Raw genomic sequence first — 20,624 nt, forward strand, 5'->3', positions numbered from 1 at the left:
CAGCTGTTTTTTTTCTTGAATTTTTTTCCAAGGAAAAAAGTTTTTCACTTACTATTAAAAACTTTTTGTGTTGCTTTAAAAAATATAATTTGCAAAAAAATTAATACTTACAGCTTTGTATAGTGGAATTTACATTCATCTAGGAAATTCCTAGCTGTCCAAATTTTACTTTTGACCTCTAGGATGTAGTGCCTTTTTTTTTTTCTTTTTCTTTTTTAAACTGTTAATATACCTCTAAAGATAAGGGAGTAAATACTTTTATGTAATTTTATTTTTAATTATAAAATTTATTAGTTGCTCTTCATACATGTTGGTATAAGGAAGGTGATATGTTTAGTGAAGAGAGTACAGAATTTAAAATAACTTCAGGTTAGTGGTTCAGGCAAATTGTTTAAATTCTCTGGGCCTTCTCACCTCTATTTTTTTTTTATTTTTTATTTTTTAAAAGATTTTATTTATTTATTTGTCAGAGAGAGAGAGAGCGAGCGCGAGCACAGGCAGAGTAGCAGACAGAGGGAGAAGCAGGCTCCCTGCTGAGCAAGGAGCCCAATGTGGGACTTGATCCGAGGATGCTGGGATCATGACCTGAGCCGAAGGCAGTGGCTTAACCAACTGAGCCAACCAGGCATCCCGCCTTCTCACCTCTAAAGGACAATTTGGGGGGTGTCTACGTGGCTCAGATGGTTAGGCATCTGCCTTCGGCTCAGGTCATGATCCCAGGGTCCTGGGACAGAGCCCTGTATTACACTCTGTGCTGGACAGGGAGTCTGGTTCTCCCTCTGTCTCCCCACTGTTTCCCCTGCTTGTGCTCTCTCACTTTCTCTATCAAACAAATAAATAAAATCTTTAAAAAATAATAAAATAAAGGATGATTTGTTTCATAGAACTATTGTAAGGAATAAATATATATGCAGCGTGTTTGGGGGGCTGTTGTTTCTGTAAAAATGCTTGTCACTTTTATTAAAGTTAAAACTAATATTAGCCTGCCACCCTTTTGACCTATACAGCTATTTTAAAAAATCTTAAAACAGGGGCTCCTGGGTGGCTCAGTCTGTTAAGCGTCTGCCTTTGGCTCAGGTCCTGATCCCAGCATCCTGGGATCGAGCCCCACCTCAGGCTCCCTGCTCAGTGGGGAGCTTGCTTGTCCCTCTCCTTCTGCTGCTGTCTGTGCTCATTCTCTTTCTCTGTCACTAGGTCTCTGAAATAAATGAATAAAATCCTTTTAAAAAAATCTTAAAGCAGACCTTTATTAGCTGTATTGTTATGTACCTTTTTACTGAAATTTTTGGACCACTGTTATTTAAATGTTTATGTGTACATACATATATACATACACATCTGTGTAACCTTATAATTTATGCATCTGCAAGGCCAGGAGCATTGATTGTACTAACAACTCAGTAGTGTCACAGCCTGGCCACTCCCGGTTTAGTTGCTCCCTTCAGCTCTCATCCCCACAGAAGAAGCTGGTCCACCTCTATAGCTATTTTAAACTCAGTACATTGAAAACACAGCTCGCTCTGTTCTGTCTTCCTGTCCTGCCCCCCCCCCCCACCCCGGTGGGAAGAGTTCTGTATAGCGTGGTACTTGAGAGGAGCAGTCTTGGAGGCTAGATACTGCCTGGGTTCACACTGTGGTTTTGCATGACCTGGGGGCTCTCTGCACCTCAGAGCCCTCGTTGGTGACACGAGATCGATAATTGTTGGGATTGTCGGGAGGCCACGTTCAGAATTCTGTGGGCAAGACAGTCCCCTGCGAAGCCCAGTAGACTTCTTTTTGTTCCCTTGTAGTAGTATCCATAGCAAATCACCTTGGCCAAGCATCCTGTCTAGCTTGCGGTCCGTTGTCTTCTGTTTATTGGCCTTTGGGCTCTGCTCTTCCCTCTCAAGTCACGATAACAGCTGCTAAGGAAGAAGAGGAGAATGAGTCTAGTGTAGACGACCAGCAGTCTCTGCCGCCTTGGACTAGCCTATCTACATTCACCCACCATGTATTTAGCATGTATTTGCCATGTGCGAGGCCCTCTGGCAGCCTCTGGGTAGATAGCAGTGAGCAATAAAAGAATGTTCTTTATTATCATGCTATTTTCTTATTTTTGTTTTTCAGATAATAAGCATGTTTGTCAGTGGGTAAAGCAAATAAGAGGCTGTGGCCAGTGCAGTGAAGGAAGTAAATGGGATAATAGGTAACATCGTCCCTCCAGGGTCAGCCTGCCACCCTTCTCCACGTGGATTATATACCTTTCCTACATTGCCTTATGTGGATTCAAAATCCCTCGTAGCCCTTATCATTCGCGGTTGTAATGATGTTTCCATGTCTGTGCACACGGAGCTCCTGCACAGTGCCTGGCACATAGCAGATTCTCAGTACATGTGAAAGAAATGGATAAAGGGACAGGTGAATAATGTACAAGACATCTTTGTAAACTGAGCGAAAAATCCCTTACATTAAGGATTCAAATTTTCCATATGCTGGCAAAGCCAGAAAGGCTTTGGATCTTGAACTCTCCCAAGCAATGGTGGATTCATGTGTTTTTTTAAAAAAAATAGTGATAATAGTGACAATAATAATAATTGTTGACAATTACTGAGTACTTGCTGTACATCAGGTACCTTCCATTTCAGGGTGCCCAGGTGGCTCAGTCGGGGTTGAGCGACCAACTCCTGATTTCAGCTCAGGTCAGGGTCATGAGGTTGAGTCCGACATCGGGCTCCATGCCCACTGGGGAGTCTGCTTGAGATTCTCTCCCCCTCTGCCTGCTCCCCCGCTCATGCGCACAGTTAATCTCTCTCTCTCTCAAATAATCAATAAATCTTTGAAAACAAAAAGAAGCTTACATTTAATCTTCACAACAACTTTCTGCCATAGGTTCTGATTATAAGTCTTCTTTTCCATGAACTAGGAACTCCTGGCTAACTCAAAGACACCTCTAATTTTTTATTTTTTTTTAAGATTTTATTTATTTATTTGTCGGAGAGAGAGAGGGAGAGAGAGCGAGTGAGCACAGGCAGACAGAGAAGCAGGCAGAGGCAGAGGGAGAAGCAGGCTCCCCGCCAAGCAAGGAGCCCCATGTAGGACTCGATCCCAGGACGCTGGGATCATGACCTGAGCCGAAGGCAGCCACTTAACCAACTGAGCCACCCAGGCGTCCCAAGACACCTCTAATTTAAATGTTCAAAATTGAGCTCATGATTCTCACTGAGTCCTGCCCTTTTCCATCGTTCCCTATCTCTGAACGACAGCACTGTCATGTACTTGGACAGACCCCAAACCTGAAGAAGGACATTCCTTTCCTTCATCTCTGTCCGTTAACATGTATTCTGATCCCAGTAACAAAATCCTTCGACAGTGGCTTCAGGTAGAAATAGAGAAATCATCTCACAAGCAAGTCTGCAGTTACTCTGAGGGTTGCTAGCTCAGGGGTACTATTGAGGCCAGGCCCTTTCTGCCTTCAACCCTGTGGACCTCAGTTGTCCCCTTCTGTCCTCAAGCTTGTTGTCTCATGAGCAAAGGTGGTTGCCTCAACTCCAGGCAAAATCTTTATTGCTTGTTCTTCTTAAATGTCTTTTGGGGTGAAATTCACATGACCTAGAGCGAACCACTTTAAAATGTGCAATTCAGTGGCATTTAGTGCGTGCACAGTGTGGTGTACCCACCAGCTATCTTTAGTTTCAAAACTTTGTCATCACCCCAGAAGAACACACCATTACCCACTGAGTAATTACTCCCCTTGCCCGCCCTGACAACCTCTCATCTTCTCTCCCTATGGATTTGTCTGTTCTGGACATTTCATTTAAAAGAATCAAACAGTATGTGACTTTTTTTGTCTGGCTGCTTTTACTTAGTGTAATGTTTCTGAGGTTTAAGCAAGTTTAGGATGTGTCAGTACTCCATTCCTTTTCATGGACGATATTATATTATTTTATATATATACAACTTGTTTGTCCATTCATCTGCCGATGACATTAGGGTTGTTTATACCTATTGGCTATTGTGAATTGTGCTGTCATTTTTTTTCTTTATAAAAAAATGTATTACTTTTTAAGATTCCAGTGTAGGTAACATACAGTGTTCTGTTAATTTCAGGGGCGCAGTGTGGTGATTCGGCAGTTCTGTACATTACTCTGTGCTCACTGTGATAAGTGTACTCTTAATCACCCTTTACCTATTTCACCCATCCCCCACCTACCTCCCCTCTGGCGGCCACCAGTTTGTGCTCTGTCTTTAAAAGTCTGTTATTTCTTGGGGCGCCTGGGTGGCTCAGTGGGTTAAGCCTCTGCTTTTGGCTCAGGTCATGGTCTCAGGGTCCTGGGATCGAGCCTTGCGTCGGCCTCTCTGCTCAGCGGGAAGCCTGCTTCTCCCTCTCTCTCTGCCTGCCTCTGCCTATTTGTGATCCGTCTCTCTGTCAAATAAATAAATAAAATCTTAAAAAAAAAAAGTCTGTTATTTCTTGAATTCCACATGAGTGAAATCATATGGTATTTGTCTCTCTGACTGGCTTATTTCACCTAGCATTATCCTCTTCATCCATGTTGTAGCAAATGGCAAGAATTGTACTGTTAGGAACATACATGAACACATATCTGTTTGCATACCTGTTTTCAGTTCTTCTGAGCACATACCTAGGAGTGGAATTAGTGGGTCATATGGTTTGCTGTTTTTTTTGAGGAACTGTCAAACTAGTTTGAACAGTGGCTGCATCATTTTACATTTCTTTGAGGAATGTATGAGTGTTCCTATTCACTATAGCCTCTAGAACACTTAACTTCCATAAAAAAATTATTATAGGCCTTCCTAGTGAGTGGGAAAGGTATCTTACCGTGGGCTTTGATTTGCATTCCCTGTTGACCAGTGATGTCAAATTATCTTTTCATGTGTTTTTTTGGCTACTTGTTAATCTTTGGGAAAATGTCCACTAAAGCCCTTTGTCCACCCTTTAATTGGGTTGCTTGTCATTTGAGTTCCTTACATAGTATGGGCACTAAATCCTCCATCATCTATATGATTTGCAAACGTTTTCTCCCATTCTGTAGCTTGTCCTCCCATTCTTGATGATGTCTCTGTTACACAAAAGTTTTGAATTTTTATGAGGTCTAATTTATTTATTTATTTTTTGTGCTCAGGCTGTCATGTCCAATTCAAGAGTACATTGTTGAAGTCAAGGTCATGAAGATGTGCCTCTGTGTTCTTCTTTAATAGTTTTTAGTTTCAGCTTTGATATTCAGGTCATTAATCCATCCCTAGTTTTTGTATGTGAAGTTGGGGTCCAACTTCATTTCTCTGAATGTGGTTATCTAGTTGTTTTAGTACCATCTGTTGAAGAGATTATTCTTTTCCTGTTGAAGTGTCTTGACACCCTCATCAAAAATTTATGGTTCATAGGTGTTTGTTTGCACCTATACCTGGACTCTCAGCTCTGCTCTGTTGATTCACATCTATGCTTCTGCTAATAATACTATGCTGTTTTGATTACTGAAACTTTGTAGTAAGTTCTGAAATAAGGAATTGGGAGGCCTCCAACTTCTGTTTTTCTTTCCAATATTGTTGTGGCTATTTGGGGCTTTTTGCCATTCCACATAGATTTGAAGATTGATGTTTCCATGTCCACAGTAAAAGCTGTTGGAGTTCTGAGGGGATTGCACTATGTATATAAATAGTATATGTATGGAATTACTTTTTACAAATTGTTTGCAATTATATCTATCCATCCTATAAACTAGGATAGTTGAACCAGAAGATGGAATTTTTGCGTGTATATGTAATCATGTCACTGTATATCACTATATTGTGTCTTGTGGCTATGGGGAGAAAATGGTATTTCTTTATTGTATCTGTATTTGGTCTAGTTTTTCTCCTAGTACTCCGTATAGGAGACCCATTGATAACGGGGAAAATCCAATACAATTTATTATTTTTTTTATTTTTTTGAAAAATCCAATACAATTTAAAACTTAGTCTAGTACATTGACTTAAATAGTGTGAGATAAATATTCTCAGTCTTTGTTTGCTTTTTAGCCTGGGATGATTTAAGTGTGTGGAGTGAATGGTGTGGTATGTGGGATCTCCCACCAGTAGAGAACTGCTTATTTCTCTTGGTTTGATTTCTCCTACTGCCTCTGGTCTCTAGAAGAATGTTCTGTTACCTTCTAGATGTGTTTGCCTTGTTGGCCTGTGCAGATGCTGTCAAGGCTGGTGTAACTAACTCATGGTGGGCCTTTCTGGTTAGTGAGAACCTAGTAGTACTCTCTGACTGCTTTATTTTCTCTCTGGCACCTTCTTTCTGAGCTCCTCTGGGTCTCTGCCATGTCTGTATCTGACCGCTGGCCCGGAACTTCATTCACAGCCTTTGCTGCCGGATTTCCACGTTCCATCCAGCCCCACTGGCCAGCTTCTAGCTCAGGAATCTGAGTCTCAAAGTTTGTTACCTGACCATGTCTGGAAAAACCTTCTGTCAAGACGTGGCCTGGCCTGTGAGACTATGGATTTACTGTGTAACCCTTCTGTGTATGTCAGATGCTTCATTTCATCTCTTCACACTTCCTTTACTAGTAAAACCTAATAACTCCCCAGACAGATTGAATGCTTTCAGCAGACTAAGGCAAAAGTAACAAACTTGGACAGGCAGAACAACAATAAAAATAGTAATTTTCAAACATTTCACTATTGCATGTGTGTATACAGACATGTGAGGATAATACTTCAAGAGTCATGTAATTCTAAGTGTGCACAAGCCTTAAATTTAAGGAACATAGGATCTATGGAGAGGCATAAGTGGTATGCACGTATATAGTTATAGATAAGTAAATATATTTAGTTACTTATAAGTATATATTTATTTTGTTATATCTATAAATATTTATATTTATAAATATATATTTATGTGGTGTTTGTATTATTTATCTATTACATATTTATTTATAAGTATTTATAATTAAGATCTATCTGTCTATATAAATATATGTAACATATTTAATCAAGACATAACATAGTTAAAGTTAAGAGGTTTGGTTTCTGTCACCATTTTCTCATGACTAAAAACACTGTGATTTAACACACGTATTGTTTTTCTTTTGCAGGACTGTTCGTGTATGGCTAAAGAGAGACAGTGGACAGTATTGGCCAAGCATATATCAAGTGATGCCTGGTAAGTATCTGGATCTCTGTGTTTAAAATTCAGACATGGGCCTCACCTCCCCTTCCCTTCCAGAGTGTCGTCTTTGTATTTTCTTCTTGAGTAGGGATATCTGAGGATTGGGATTATCATTATAATGGAAAGTACCATATTCAATCATTTTAGCTCTCAGTATGTAAAATAAGAAAATTATTTTGACGTTGACTATATATATTCATAGTTTCTGAATAAGATTAATGGAAGAAGGACTGCAGCACACAGGCTCTCTGATTACAGCTGTCTCCTTCTTTTCCAACTTTTTGTTTAATTTTTTCATGAAGTACTTCCTTCAGCATTTAAAATTTTACCCGGTGATAACATTTGTGAAGTAAGTTTGTTCTTGCGTTATTGTTATGTTATTCATTCAAATACAAGACAGTCAGCATTGAGGATTTAGTTCTCACAAGTATTTGCTTAAGATTGAAACATTCTAGGGGTACCTGGGTGGCTCAGTGGGTTAAAGCCTCTGTGTTCGGCTCAGGTCATGATCCCAGGGTCTTGGGATCGAGCCCTGCATCGGGCTCTCTGCTCAGTGGGGAGCCTGCTTCCTCCTCTCTCTCTCTGCCTGCCTCTCTGCCTGCTTGTGATCTCTATCTGTCAAATAAATAAAAAATCTTAAAAAAAAAAAATAATAATAATAAAAAAGATTGAAACATTCTAATTGGAGGTTAGTCTCATTTCCTCAAGCTCTTATGTGAGAAATGTCCTTGTACTGATAAATAGCTAATCTTTTAAATATATTTAAAAAAAACACATACTACTGATTCTTAGATTGGTGTGCTGGCAGAGGTTCTCCTATAGGGAGAGAAGAGCTTGCTTCCCAAAATAGGAAATTTCTTTTTAGTCTGATGTTTTTTTATTAAAAATTAATGAAGTTTGGGTTTCCTGTTCCATGTTTGAGTATAAGATAATTATGTACATTCATTATTAGTTATATTAGTAAACATTTCCCTCACTCCCCTTCCTTCACATCTTAATTGAAATTGAAACCCTAGCAAAGCCCCTCTTCGGGTTTGTTGTCTGGGCCCGCTTACTCTCTGGCTTGCTTCACTGTGTACCTCTTCCCCTTGATAGGAGTACCCTGGTTTGGGAAATACATGCAACAGGGTACAGCCAAAATAAATGCAGGCTAAATTGTAGATATGATTAAGTTTATGCCCCTGGCAAGAGAATTCTGTGATAACAGAAACAGCAATTTTGCTTGTTGATGAACAAATGAATTATTAAGGATATGATCACTTTCTGTGATTTTCAAATTATCTTTGAGGTTTTGCATGCCTTCAGAATTTTATAGTAAGTAAATGATAACCAAGAAGCTCACCCAAGTGGTCAGTCCTGCATTAGGGAAGAAGAAACTTCTTGTGATTCTTATATTGGCTCTTGACCTGTTGTGCCACTAGCAGACGGGCATTCTATAGCAAAAGGCCTGGGTGAACTTTCTCTTTAGGCTGTGGCAGTGATGAGGGCTCAGGTAAAAGGAAAGGGAAAGGGATTCTCTGATGGACTGCTTTTCCTAATTTTTGAGTGATGTAACCAGTCTTATCCGTGGTCTCATTTTTTCATCAAACTTGACATGGTATCCGACGAGAGGACGTGTGGAAGGTCTGTAGTCAGCTCTGGAGAGCTGTCACTCCCATGACCATGAAGACAGAGGAGAGTCAGACCTTGGCAGAATGATAAGAACTCGGGGATGGTGAGCAAGGAATCTTCTTGAGATGAACATGAATAGGACTCTCATGGGGACACAGCATCCTGAGCCATTGCTTCTCTGCCCCCTTCCCCATGTGCACATCCAGACACATTTTGCTGTCATTTTCTGACGTTCTCTTTATTTGAATGTCACTGAGAATACAGAGAAGCCTCTAGTTGGGTTTTTATCATTTATGAAGCTGTGTGAATAACTACAGGCTGCTGTAGCTCCTCCCCCAGGCAGAAGTGCTCAGTATATAAATACTTACTGCAGACTTGAGTCTGATATTAAAGAAGAGTGCCTGAGATCATTAGTGGACATTTTCCTAGGGCTTAAACACAGTTGTGAGGAGGACCCTTGAATTATTTGCATATTTTGCCAATGGCCTTCTACTGAAGGGAGTGAAAAAGGCATCGCTTTGCTATTAAAATGTGTTTTGACCAGCTGTATTAGGGTCACCTGAGAACTTACTGGCAGTGCAGATATTGGGTTTCATGCTAGACCTACTGAATCAAAATCTGCATTTTTAATAAGATCCTTAGGTGATCTGAATGTAATATTTGAGAAGACTGTCTTCTAGCATTATAGTCAACATGCTGATCTATTTACACATGTTTATATGAACATATAGAAAGCCTCATGCATATAAGCTATTAATTTGTAAATAATGGATATAAGTATACATTATAAGTACACATTCTAGTGGCTCAAACATTTATTGCATACCTACTGTATGCAGGCCACTGAGCTAGTTGCCATGGGTTGCAAATGAATAAGGTGCATATGGTCAAGGTGTTTTCCATAATCTTTTATTGTTGGATGGCTACCACTACCACAGAGAGGTAAAAAAAACAAAAGGCTATATTCTTCACAATTGATCAGAAATTGGCTTCTATGTTCCTAGGAGTTGAATGTACTTAGAAAACACAGTAGCTAATCTTTGAGCAAGAGTCAGTTTTGTTTAACTTGAGAGAGGTAGTATCTTGTTGCATAAGGAATTATGCTATATTTTTGGACAGTTAGAAAACTTGAAATAACTTTGAATTTCCAAAGACTTGTTTTGCATTTCTTTCTGTTGAAAGGTGTTATGGGGCGCTGGGGTGGCTCCGTCGGTTAAGCATCTGCCTTCGGCTCAGTTCATGATTCCAGGGTCCTGAGATCCAGCCGCACATTGCAGGGAACCTGCTTCTCCTTCTCCCTCTGCAGACTGTTCTGCCTGCTTGTATTCCCTCTTTTTCTCTCTGTCAAATAAATAAATAAAATCTTAAAAAAAAAAAAAGAAAGAAAGAAACCTGTTTTGTTAAGAGATTACTTAGTCTTATCCTTAAGTAATGATTATGTGATATTAGTTACAAAATAAGTAGAAAGATAGAGTATATCTAGAGGCTATGTCATGGACATCACAAGGCAGAGAGGACCATATGGTGAGTTTATGGTGGTATTAAATAAGCAGTATTCCAAATCCAGAAGAGACCATAAAGAAAATACCTTGTGCATGTAATATATGGCTTATTTATTTATCTGTTTATTAACATACCTTTTAAGGTAGCATTTGTCGTGTTCTGCATAGGATAGTAGTGTTTTGTAACATTGAGAAGAATTTGGAGTTTCCCGGAGAGGGAGGAAGCACAAGGCATTAGATGGAAAGGGGTGAACGGTGAAGGCTGAGTATGATGTTGGGAGTGAGTCTGAAAGGATCGGTGCGAGAAGGCTGGATGAATTTAGGGTGTGGTAGACAAAAGAATAAGAAGCAGACACACCATGATCAAAAACACATCTGCTTTGGGGGTGTGTCCTCCTACCCTGTGTTTTCTGAGAAGCTCCCGCTTCCCCTTTAAGAGGGAATCAGGAGAGACCAGACTTGCCTGGTGAAGGCTGTTTGCTCCCGAGCCAACCTGATGTTCCCAGAATTTAGAATTTGGAGTAGGAAATTCTCGTGTCAGCCTCAGGTGGTCCCGTGAGCTGGGAACATGTAAACCTTATAGCTGTGAGGTATTTGAGTGCATACAGAACAAGGGAAAACCGATCCCCTTAAAAGGAAGTAGGAATCAGAGAGAAAGGACCACTTGGCTCCAGAGGGAAAGAAAGCAAAACAGGTGATGCCTGAAGGTTTTTGTCCTCCTCCTCCTCCTCCTCCTGATCTCCAGAAGCTGGCTCTGCTTTTGCCTTTGAATTCAAGAGATATGTCCAAGAGTGCTAACATTCCCTCCAGTGGGTTTCTCTGCCTCCCAACTGCAAGTTTCTGACATGGCCTAGCCATGATTGTATACCTCCCAATTCCTGCCTGTTCAGTTTCTCCAGGATCTCTATGAACTTTAAAGAGAAAAGACAGAGCCATGTCCCAATTGATGCCACTGTGCTGTTGAGCTGAAAATAGACTGGGAAGAGTGAGGGCAAGTGAAGAAAAGCAGAAAGAGATATTGATCCTGTTTAATTTCTTTGGACAGTTCATACAACAGATTTTAAAAGTTTCTTCCATACTCAACACTGTGCAGTGTCCCAAGGATATAGTGGTTAAGTAGGGCATATGGTTCCTGTCTTCATGGTGTGTATAGTCTTGGTGAGGAAGGCAAACTTAAAATAAACACCACTCACGCTGTGTGCTGAGTGATATAATGGGAAACAGGCGTCATAGGAACATGGTCACAAAGGTTCCCTGAAGAAAGCCCCATTTTAAACCCTGCTGCCTATAGAGAATTTGGGGTGACTGATGACTTGTTTTGTAATTTCCTATGTGCCAATTTTTACGGGTGACTGAGAAATGAGAGCATTTTCTTACCTAATATTCTTTGAAAAATCGTATCTTCTTGATGTACGTCGTGTGCTAGCTGCTTATTATTGCCTGTGAGAAGGTCAAGTTAACGATGTACCCAGCTGGGACCTCTTGGAGCTTGGAAACCAGAGAGGGGCCTTTCTGAGGGTATAGAGTTGAGGTTTCAGTTGTAGCCATAAACGATTATTTGTTCCAGGCTTCTAATAGGTACCATTTCAACCACCATGTCTCTGCAGAGGGAAGAAACAAAACAAAAAAAAATATGAAAAGCATAGGCATTTCCTTTTTCATGGTTGAATTATTTTAGATTTGCTTTTTAAACTCGGTTTGCCATTCATGGGGTCAAACAAAGAGATGGAGGAGAGAAATCTCCAGCAGGAGCCAGGGAGGCAGGTGTTCCAGATCTTGCTTATTGTATTAAAGTATTGGGTATCATGTCTGGGCCTTTACTGCCAGCTTTCCCCCATGGGCATGGGAATAGGTGAAGCAGCTTGGCTGCCAAGGATGTGGTGACTGGGAGGTTAAGAGGCCCGGAGCGCTAGGACTGAGGGTGTGCCGGACAGTTGGAAAATCTCTGTGGGTTCTGTGGTTGGCGGGGCAAGCAGGTGGTATTTACTTTGGCTCCTCGGTGTTTATGAATTTGTCCCTAAAGCAGAACAGAAGATGGTTTTCAAAGATAAAGTGCAGATCAGAGGCGCACCTAACACAGCAATAAAATGACCTGTGTTTTTCCAGCTCTCTGCCTTGGTGTGGTTGAGTTGGCATTTGCCCCATCTGGAGCTTTGTACTTGGGACCCCTTCAGTTTTTCACACAGGCCGGCAGCTTGACAATTTGCTTGGCTAACTTTTAATGTATAGGAACTCGAGTCCTCACTGAAAAGTGAAATTTTGAACCACTGCTTCCTGGTTTTTATCAAAAAGCCTGTTTGAAAGAAAGACTGCTTATGGAGGGCTGTATGGTGGCCATGCTGTGTGATGGCTCGTCGGCACAGTCTTCCCACTTTGGGTTAGCCCTCTGTGGGAATGCCTGTCTTCATTGCGTCCTCTGCTTGGACCGAGGTGTTGCATATACGAGATGCTTTATGGCTGTTTTTGAAGTAATTGTCAACCATAGTGCTCAGCGTGCCTCTGAGGAAGCGCTGAGGGGGCCAGAAGCCCCATGCTTTCTCTAAGCAGAACTTACCAGCCCATGTGCCGCATCAGGTGCTGGGATGATCAAAGCGGATTGCAGACCCTGAGAGCTGATCTTCGGAGCTGGGCAGGAAATCCGGTCATCGGGGCCCTGCAGATCTCTTCCGTGGACTCCAGTGGCTGTTCAGATCTAGTTTTCTGTATGTGAGGTGAAAAAGGTTGGGGGGACAGCTCTAGGGACCCGGTTCACAGTCCTTATGGATCATTGTAAAACATGGAACCTATTGTGTTTGCCAACAGATCTTTATTCTCATTTTCTTTCTGTTCTTTTTTTTTTTTTTTCCTGTTCTTACACATATTGTCTTTAGTCGTGACATTTTGCTTATTTCTATTCTTTGGTTTCATTGTGATGCTTTTTTTTTTTTTTTTTTTAAGATTTTATTTATTAACAGAGAGCACAAACAGGCAGAGTGGCAGGCAGAGGGAGAGGGGGAAGCATTTTCCTTGCCAAGCAAGGATCCCGATGTGGGGCTCGATCCCAGTACCCTGGGATCATGACCTGAGCCAAAGGCAGATGCCCAACCGACTGAGCCACCCAGGCACCCCTCATTGTGTCTGCTTTTTAAGTAATTTCAAATTCCTTGTGAAATGAGGTAGGGAATGCATTAAATTATCTTAGTTAAGACAGAGAGATGAAGTTTGGACATAGGATTACTGTTTACATGAAATTCACCCCAAAATATGTATTTTTTAAGATGGGAGTTTTCAAAATAGCTTTTATGTTGGAATCTGTGCCTGGGTGGGAAACTAGAATTGGATTTTCATTTTTGCTGCCAGTTTGCTGAGTCATTTCAGGCAAATCCTTTACATTTTCCCTGCTCTGGAGCCTGATGAATAAACTGTCCCATTTCCTTTGATCTCAAATTTGCAAAAATATTTTGGTTGTGAGTTATATTAAATAAGTAATTTATAAAGTATTTTCAGGTTCATGATGCTTTAACAATATAGACTATAGCTAATCTGTACCCAAGGGGGATTAGGAAAAGACTGACCAATATGTGAGGTTGTGGCTAGATTGATTTCCTTTTCCTTTAGTTCTACAGCAACAGATAACGTGAAAATTGAAATGAGTAATATGTTCACGTACTGTATACCTGGGTTGGAAATGGGTCATTTTGTATGTAAATTGCAAGTGTTGAATTTTCCAGGGTCAAAGGAGAACTTTGTGTAATTTAAGACAATTGGTGGAACTGGTTTGTGTGTTTTCCTATCTCTTCTACTGGATTTATTGAAGTTTTGGGGGAAATTCATGTGGATAGATTAGTAGTAAAAACTATTTAAAATAATGAATTTGGCATTTCTGTTTTTATAAGGTGGTGATTGTTTTGGTGACTTATAGACAACATCTTTAACTCAATTGAGAGACTTTTCTTGACAGACTAAGGGATATGGGTGTAATTGGGAAATGCTCATCTTATTATTTTATATCTTATTTCAAATAACTCCTTGGTTCCTAGTTGTGAAGTATATTGTTCTTTTGTTGGTTTCTTTTGGTATAGGTTTTGTTAGGGAACCATATGTAAAAGCAATTCACTGTTTTTGCTATCAACATTTTCAAAAAGAGTTATGTAATATGATCTTTTAATTCTGTATTTACTAAGAAGAAAATATGCCCAAGGAACTTCTGATTTTTAATTACATGAAAACATGAATTATCCAAGGTAAAAATAATGGATTATTAACTAATCTGAATAATTACAGCATTTATTTAGCATATTCTTGTTTGATTTTCATATGACAGAGTTTAAAAAAAATTTTTTTGAACTTAGATCTTAAACTTGTAGCTGTAACTTAAAACCTGTCTGGGAGAAAAAATGACCACTGCTAATTCACTATAATTTTGCTGATATTACTCAGACTAAATTAAAAGGAAACAAGTGGTTAGTTTTAGTAGAGTGCATAAAATATTTGCTTGAAATGGAAAATGATTTTTAATGCTGGGCAACTGAAGTCTTAAATATAAGTGTTCTTAGTAAAACATGGGTTAAATATTGTAAACCTAATAAATATTGTCTTGTGATAAACAGGACTGAATGACATAGTGTCCGTGAATTAAATATTTATTGTATGGTAGTAGGGTGCTCCTTGAAGTTTTTTAAAGATTTTATTTGTTTATTTGAGAGGGAGAGAATATGAGTGGAGGGGAGGGGCAGAGGGAGAGGGAGAAACAGATTTCTTGCTGAGCAGGGAACCTGATGTGGGGCTCAGTGCCAGATCATGACCTGCACGAAAGGCCAATGCCGACAGAGCCACCCAGGCTCCTTGAAGTCCTCTTATTGTAGGATCCTCATATTCAACTTTATCAGGATTCCTTTAATACCTGAAGTTTTGTTCATGGAAGTACCGTTGTTGGCTTAGTTTTAAAGAGACCACTAGAACATCCCATGAGGATTAGTAATGCCTTTACCATTGCAAAGCAGTCAGTATGGATTTCAGTCCACAGCTTTAGTGAAACTTGTGTTTGAGTAAAGTCCAACCAATAAGCAAAGGACAGAAAATAAATCAGTCATAAAATGAAAAGAATTATAGGTATAAATAACAGAAATTAGGTAACTCCCCCCCATAAGTGTATTTTGAGAATGCCTTCTCAACTTTTTTTTTAAAGCAAGAGCCATATATATTTATATTTATATATATATATATATATATATATGTATAATCTTTTTTTTTTTTTGAGACCACTTGATGGATAGAAGTATTAGAAATACAAGTAGCCAATTTCTCTGTAATCCATTTAATCACTAACTCTGTTGAGGTTGATGTCAGTCTCTTGAGTTCCAGTTCTTTGGGGCTTATATCTCCTAGGCTTTTCTCCCTTCAAATTAAACGGTCATTAATATAAATACCCAGACTGGGCCTTCTCTTTATTTCAGTTTTCCCTAAACCTTATGCTGAATACCTGCCTAAAACTATAAAGATTTCATTTTAAAAAATTCTCAATGTTATGAAAGCATTTAATTTTTAAAATAAGATTTTGACAGGCCATCAAGGTCTAAAGTCCTGATACTTACATAAGAGACTATTATTTTTCATTACTCATAGACCTCCACAAATTTCTTTTCCATCTTATTTGTGCCTTTTAGTATCTTCCAGAAATTTTGCCAAATAACTTCTTTTGGCTATCCTCAGTCTGAAACAGAAAAGAGAAAGGGCCAGTCTTAATCAGATAGCATAGAAATGAGTTCTTGGGGTGCCCGGGTGGCTCAGTGGGTTAAAGCCTCTGCCTTCGGCTCAGGTCATGATCTCAGTGTCCTGGGATCGAGCCTCACATTGGGCTCTCTGCTCAGCATGGAGCCTGCTTCCTCTCTTCTCTCTCTGCCTCTCTGCCTACTTGTGATCTTTGTCTGTCAAATAAATAAATAAAATCTTTTTAAAAAATGAGTTCTTGTACTATTTTATTGAGGAATAAATCATGGGCATTGTTTTTCTTAGGTTTTAATAGACACATTGGGGAAAAAATGGGAACCTAATGGTATAACATCAGCAAGACTAGTGGCAAGGCCTTGAGTTTCAGTTACTGGGTTTGTGTAGGAACAGTCCCAGGCAAACTCCATACAGATGGTATATGTGGGAGGCCTTGGCAAATGGGGGTTGCCCCACAAAGCTTACCAGGTGTGGTTATCCTTTCTTGTGGGGAAAACAGTTAAAGGTGGGGGAAATAAATATATCTTCAGGTTTTGTATCATGCTGTATTTATTTCATCTCGAGTTCAAGGATGCAGCTTTGAAGGAGAAAGTCAGTGGAGGAGCTGTATTGTCATTTTATGGGTCTGGTCAGCCATTTCACTGAGTCTTTGGAAAAAGCCCTGCAAGGTGGGAGAGTAGAAAGCTCTCAGCCATTTCATCTCTCACCTCAACTTTTAGCCATCAGATGGAGCAATTCTTTATTGACCTAGGAACTATTAGTATTATATCATTTAAAGCTGAATTCTTAACTTGTGAAACATCACGTTTTTGCAATGTAGCTACAAATATTGTGGCTTAAATCATATTTTATTTTATTTTTTTTCCCTACCCTTCCTGCTGAGGGACCCCTTTTACCATTTGGCCAGAATTACCATTAATTTACTGTGACTTATTATCCTTCCCAGACAGTTTTTCCCCTTTGATATTTTCTTCCATGGATAGGAGCCCATTTTGTATGGGCCATGAGACTAGTCTTTCACAGACTGCTTTTTTTGTTAATTTCTGGTGAGTTGAAGTTGGAATGCTCTCTCTTGTCAATCTCTCTATTCCCCCATTTCCCAAAAGGAAAGGCATTTACTGTAACAACAGACACGGGCATCAATATTCTCTTCAGTCCACTCCCTGCCTCCTTGGCCCTGCCAGGGCCTATGGGTAACCAGCCCAGGGCCTATTCCTGTGAGAGTGTCACAGTTGGGAAATGGTTTGAGGAGCATCAGAAGGCTCACCTACCAAAAGTCTTTTGCTATACACACACACACACAACATACACGCACGCACACATGCACTCACACGGGTTTGCTTGGTGTTTTACCAATAATGCTCCATTGGAGAGGTGGCTTTGTTTTTGGGGGCAGCTGGAAGCTAATGCTCTTTAGCTCTGGCAGTGCCCTGTCTAGAACCGTCTTGGGTTCAATTATATGTGTTCTAGAACAACAGGATTTCTAAAGTAAATTTCATTTGTTTATGGGATTCTCTGGGAAAGGTCTCTTCCTTTTGAGTTCTGGTGATGTTTTCTTCCTGTAAACGTAAAGTGATTTGGACTATAATGGTGACATTGGGATGAGTCTTCTAGTTCCTGTACACGGTTGGGGCCACAATCTATAAATTCCTTGATGACAGCTCTAATTCCTTATCTATCATCATATCACATGCCCAGAACGCAGTAAGCATTCTGCATTTTTGTTGAAAGAATAATAGGAAATCTAGTAAAAGGGCGAAGAAATCCAGAAAGAAAGAAAGAGCAGTGTAGATGTCAGGGTAGCCTACGCAGTGTTGTAAAAAAGTCATTTAAGTCACATTCAGAGAGCAGTTTGTTTTCTAACTATTACATAAGCAGATATGAACTTTGGAGGAAATCACACAGAAGAGACTTTTTTATATGGTCAGGCAGGCAGCTAAATGATAAAGTTATTCTTGACCAGTTTGTAGCCCTTTGGGGTTTTGCTTCATAGGCTCATGCTTATATCTTAATACACTATAAGATATTTAAAACTTTTAACAGGAATAGCAAAAGAATAAGGCTAATACAGTAATAATCTTGTCACCTGAACACAAAAACAGTTCCATTTCTCCACGTATGTTTTTAGGTGTCTGTGTACTTTATGTAGTTGTAATCACAATGTATTTTTTCTTTTGTTCTTTTCAGCTAACATGGTAATTTTTCACGAAATCGTTAGATTTTAATTCTGAATACATGTTACAGGCTTATGAGACCTTGCATCTTAAAACCTGCCTAGAAATTGTGCCGACATAATTGATGGGCTATAGGCGAGAAAGAATGACTTCCTTAGGGCAGCGCATTAAATATCATTTGACTACTTTTTGCAGCAGTGTCCTTTTGGGAATCCAGTTTAATTTTGTGGCTGATCAGGGTGAAGATATTCTTCTGTTCTGGTAGAAGTGTGGGGGAGGGGGGAGGTATTCTTTGTGTTTCCATTTTCTGAATATATCACGATTGAAAATTAGAAAAAAAGCAAATACTTCATGTGGTTTGAAAGATCTTTTTTGTTGTTCAGGGTCCTTTTATAGAGAATTTAAAAATGCTACTAAGTGATCTGTTATGCAGTGGCTCTCTTAGTAGAACTTGAAATTCTTTTATAGTTTAGAGGTAATCTAAGTAGGGTATTTCAAAATAGGACTGCGTGTTTGAATGAAGTCTTTGAACCTTCTCTAACTTCTTTATTCCTGTGTGACCTTGAGTAAGACATCTAATCATAACTGGAAAGTAGGAGTAAGGCTGGCTGAGGCTGATTCTGATTATGATGATGAGCACTTTGTCATGTACGGGGCTACTGTGAGGGCGGAAGAGAAATTTAAAAATTGTGTTGGACTTGTTTTTAGAACAACTATTTCAGTGTAACGTAAATTGTCAACAGGCCCCATTCTTACGAGCCGGTGGCAATAGGGAAGGCAGGGATGGGGAAGCTATCTGCTCAGTAAGCACTTCTTGCCCACACTGGCTTCAAGTTATGCTTAGTTTACTTCTCAGGTATACTCAGGTAGTAGCCAATTTTGCAGAACAGGGAGGCCCTACCCAGACTTGATTTCTTTCCTATGGAGCCTGGCTCTGTGTCCAGCTGGTTCCCCTAAACAAGACAGATCTTCCGTCTTTTTCACTCAGCAGTCTTCAAGGCTGAGAGTAAAAGACTTGTTCTGTTAGTCCACATGCCCCAAAACAATTCGGAATCAAAAACCAGATTTTTATACTAGTGTGTGTATGTGAGGGGAGGATGGAATTATAAGATCTTTCTTTATATTTTTTCCCTAGTTGAGAAAAGATAGGTTGTTTCTAATAAAGATGGGGTTTGAGTGGAAGAGATAGATCGAGGGCAGAGGGAATACACAGCACAAAATATTGTTAATCTAGTCAAGCAAATTTTGATTCCATACTGACGGAACAGCTGAGACCAAGCGCCTTGAAACTAGTCCAGTTTGAGATAATCTTACTCGTTATATTCATTAAAAGGATAACTGAAAAAACTAGGGGTTGGTTGTAGATTACTGTTTTTATTTTTTGGTGAGTGGGCATTAAATGAACTGTTTTTCAGGAAATAGTGGGGAAAAAAATAGCCACACACTCTTAGCTAGTTAGTCACTCCTGAATCGATGAGAGTCATCATTTTGTTAATTTCATCAACATGTTCATTTCTTTCAGCTCCATGTTCATGCATGTCTTTTAACCCGGAAACAAGAAGACTGTCCATAGGTCTAGACAATGGTACAATCTCAGTAAGTACACATAAATAAGATTTCCAGTTGAAATACTTCCCTTCCTGTGGAATATGTGTATATGTATTATGATGAGAATGATTTATTTGTTGTTTTTTTCAAATGAACAAATTAGTTTTCTTGCTGAGTGAAGTGGAAATTGCAGTGCAGCAGATTATGGTGAAGTGTACGGAGAGCTGATATCAGTCTCCGTTTAAATGTTGACAAGATTCAGCTTGCCTTCCCATGGACCCAGTGGCTAGAATGGGAGCTTTACGAGGCCCCTGAGTGAACCCTGTGAATCTGTGTGTTAGTGAGAGCACGCAGGGATACTCGAGGCTGTGATCAGATGGTTAATCATGGCATCATGTGCTTCCTCAGAAAAGTGACAGAACACAAGGGAAATGTCCTCAGACCAGCATGTCTGCTCTCTGATACTTGATGTTTTTTTCCTTTCCCTCTTCTTCTGCTCCTTCTTGTCTTAACTCCCTCTAGCTGTGAAGAGAGTCCTGTAAATTGTATGAATTTGTAAAAAAAAAAAAAAATCACAGAATCTACATTAGGCTTAGGGTAGAGTCAGATAAATGTTAGGCTTTTTTTTTTTTTTTTTTTTACTGTAGATCTTGAGGGAACTGAAGTGATTAGGGATTGGGAGTTTCAGGTTTTACTTCTTAACTTAAACATTTTTAAAAAAATATGTTTAGTTTCAGCTACTGTTTTAACTAAGTGCAACAAGATTGATCTGGCAGATTCTCCATTTTGGTAAATTATGCATTATTGCCTGCAGTCCTGACAAGAGAGGCCCTGCTTTGGGACTTGTGAATTAAAGGACCCTGTTCTGCCTGGCCACATTTCCCTAGAGGATGAAGGACCCTAAAAAGTCCAGGGCGTGTGCCCAGCTTAGGC

At 39.7% G+C, this 20,624-nt stretch overlaps 1 protein-coding gene across 4 annotated transcripts in view; it reads left to right on the forward strand.

The window, feature by feature from the left end:
- WDFY2 (WD repeat and FYVE domain containing 2) overlaps nucleotides 1-20,624 on the forward strand; it is a 178,424-nt gene that overhangs the window by 67,030 nt on the left and 90,770 nt on the right. For all 4 annotated transcript variants that reach the window (XR_004279123.1, XM_032314638.1, XM_032314636.1 and 1 more), the window contains exons 2-3: nucleotides 7,077-7,144; nucleotides 19,666-19,739. Coding sequence is in view for 3 of the 4 variants with exons in the window: in XM_032314638.1 (XP_032170529.1) it covers nucleotides 7,077-7,144; nucleotides 19,666-19,739 (142 nt within the window). In the remaining variant the exon portion in view is untranslated. The remainder of the gene's footprint in view (nucleotides 1-7,076; nucleotides 7,145-19,665; nucleotides 19,740-20,624) is intronic.

Source organism: Mustela erminea, chromosome 15, assembly GCF_009829155.1.
Source record: "Mustela erminea isolate mMusErm1 chromosome 15, mMusErm1.Pri, whole genome shotgun sequence".
NCBI classification, from domain to species: Eukaryota; Metazoa; Chordata; class Mammalia; order Carnivora; family Mustelidae; genus Mustela; species Mustela erminea.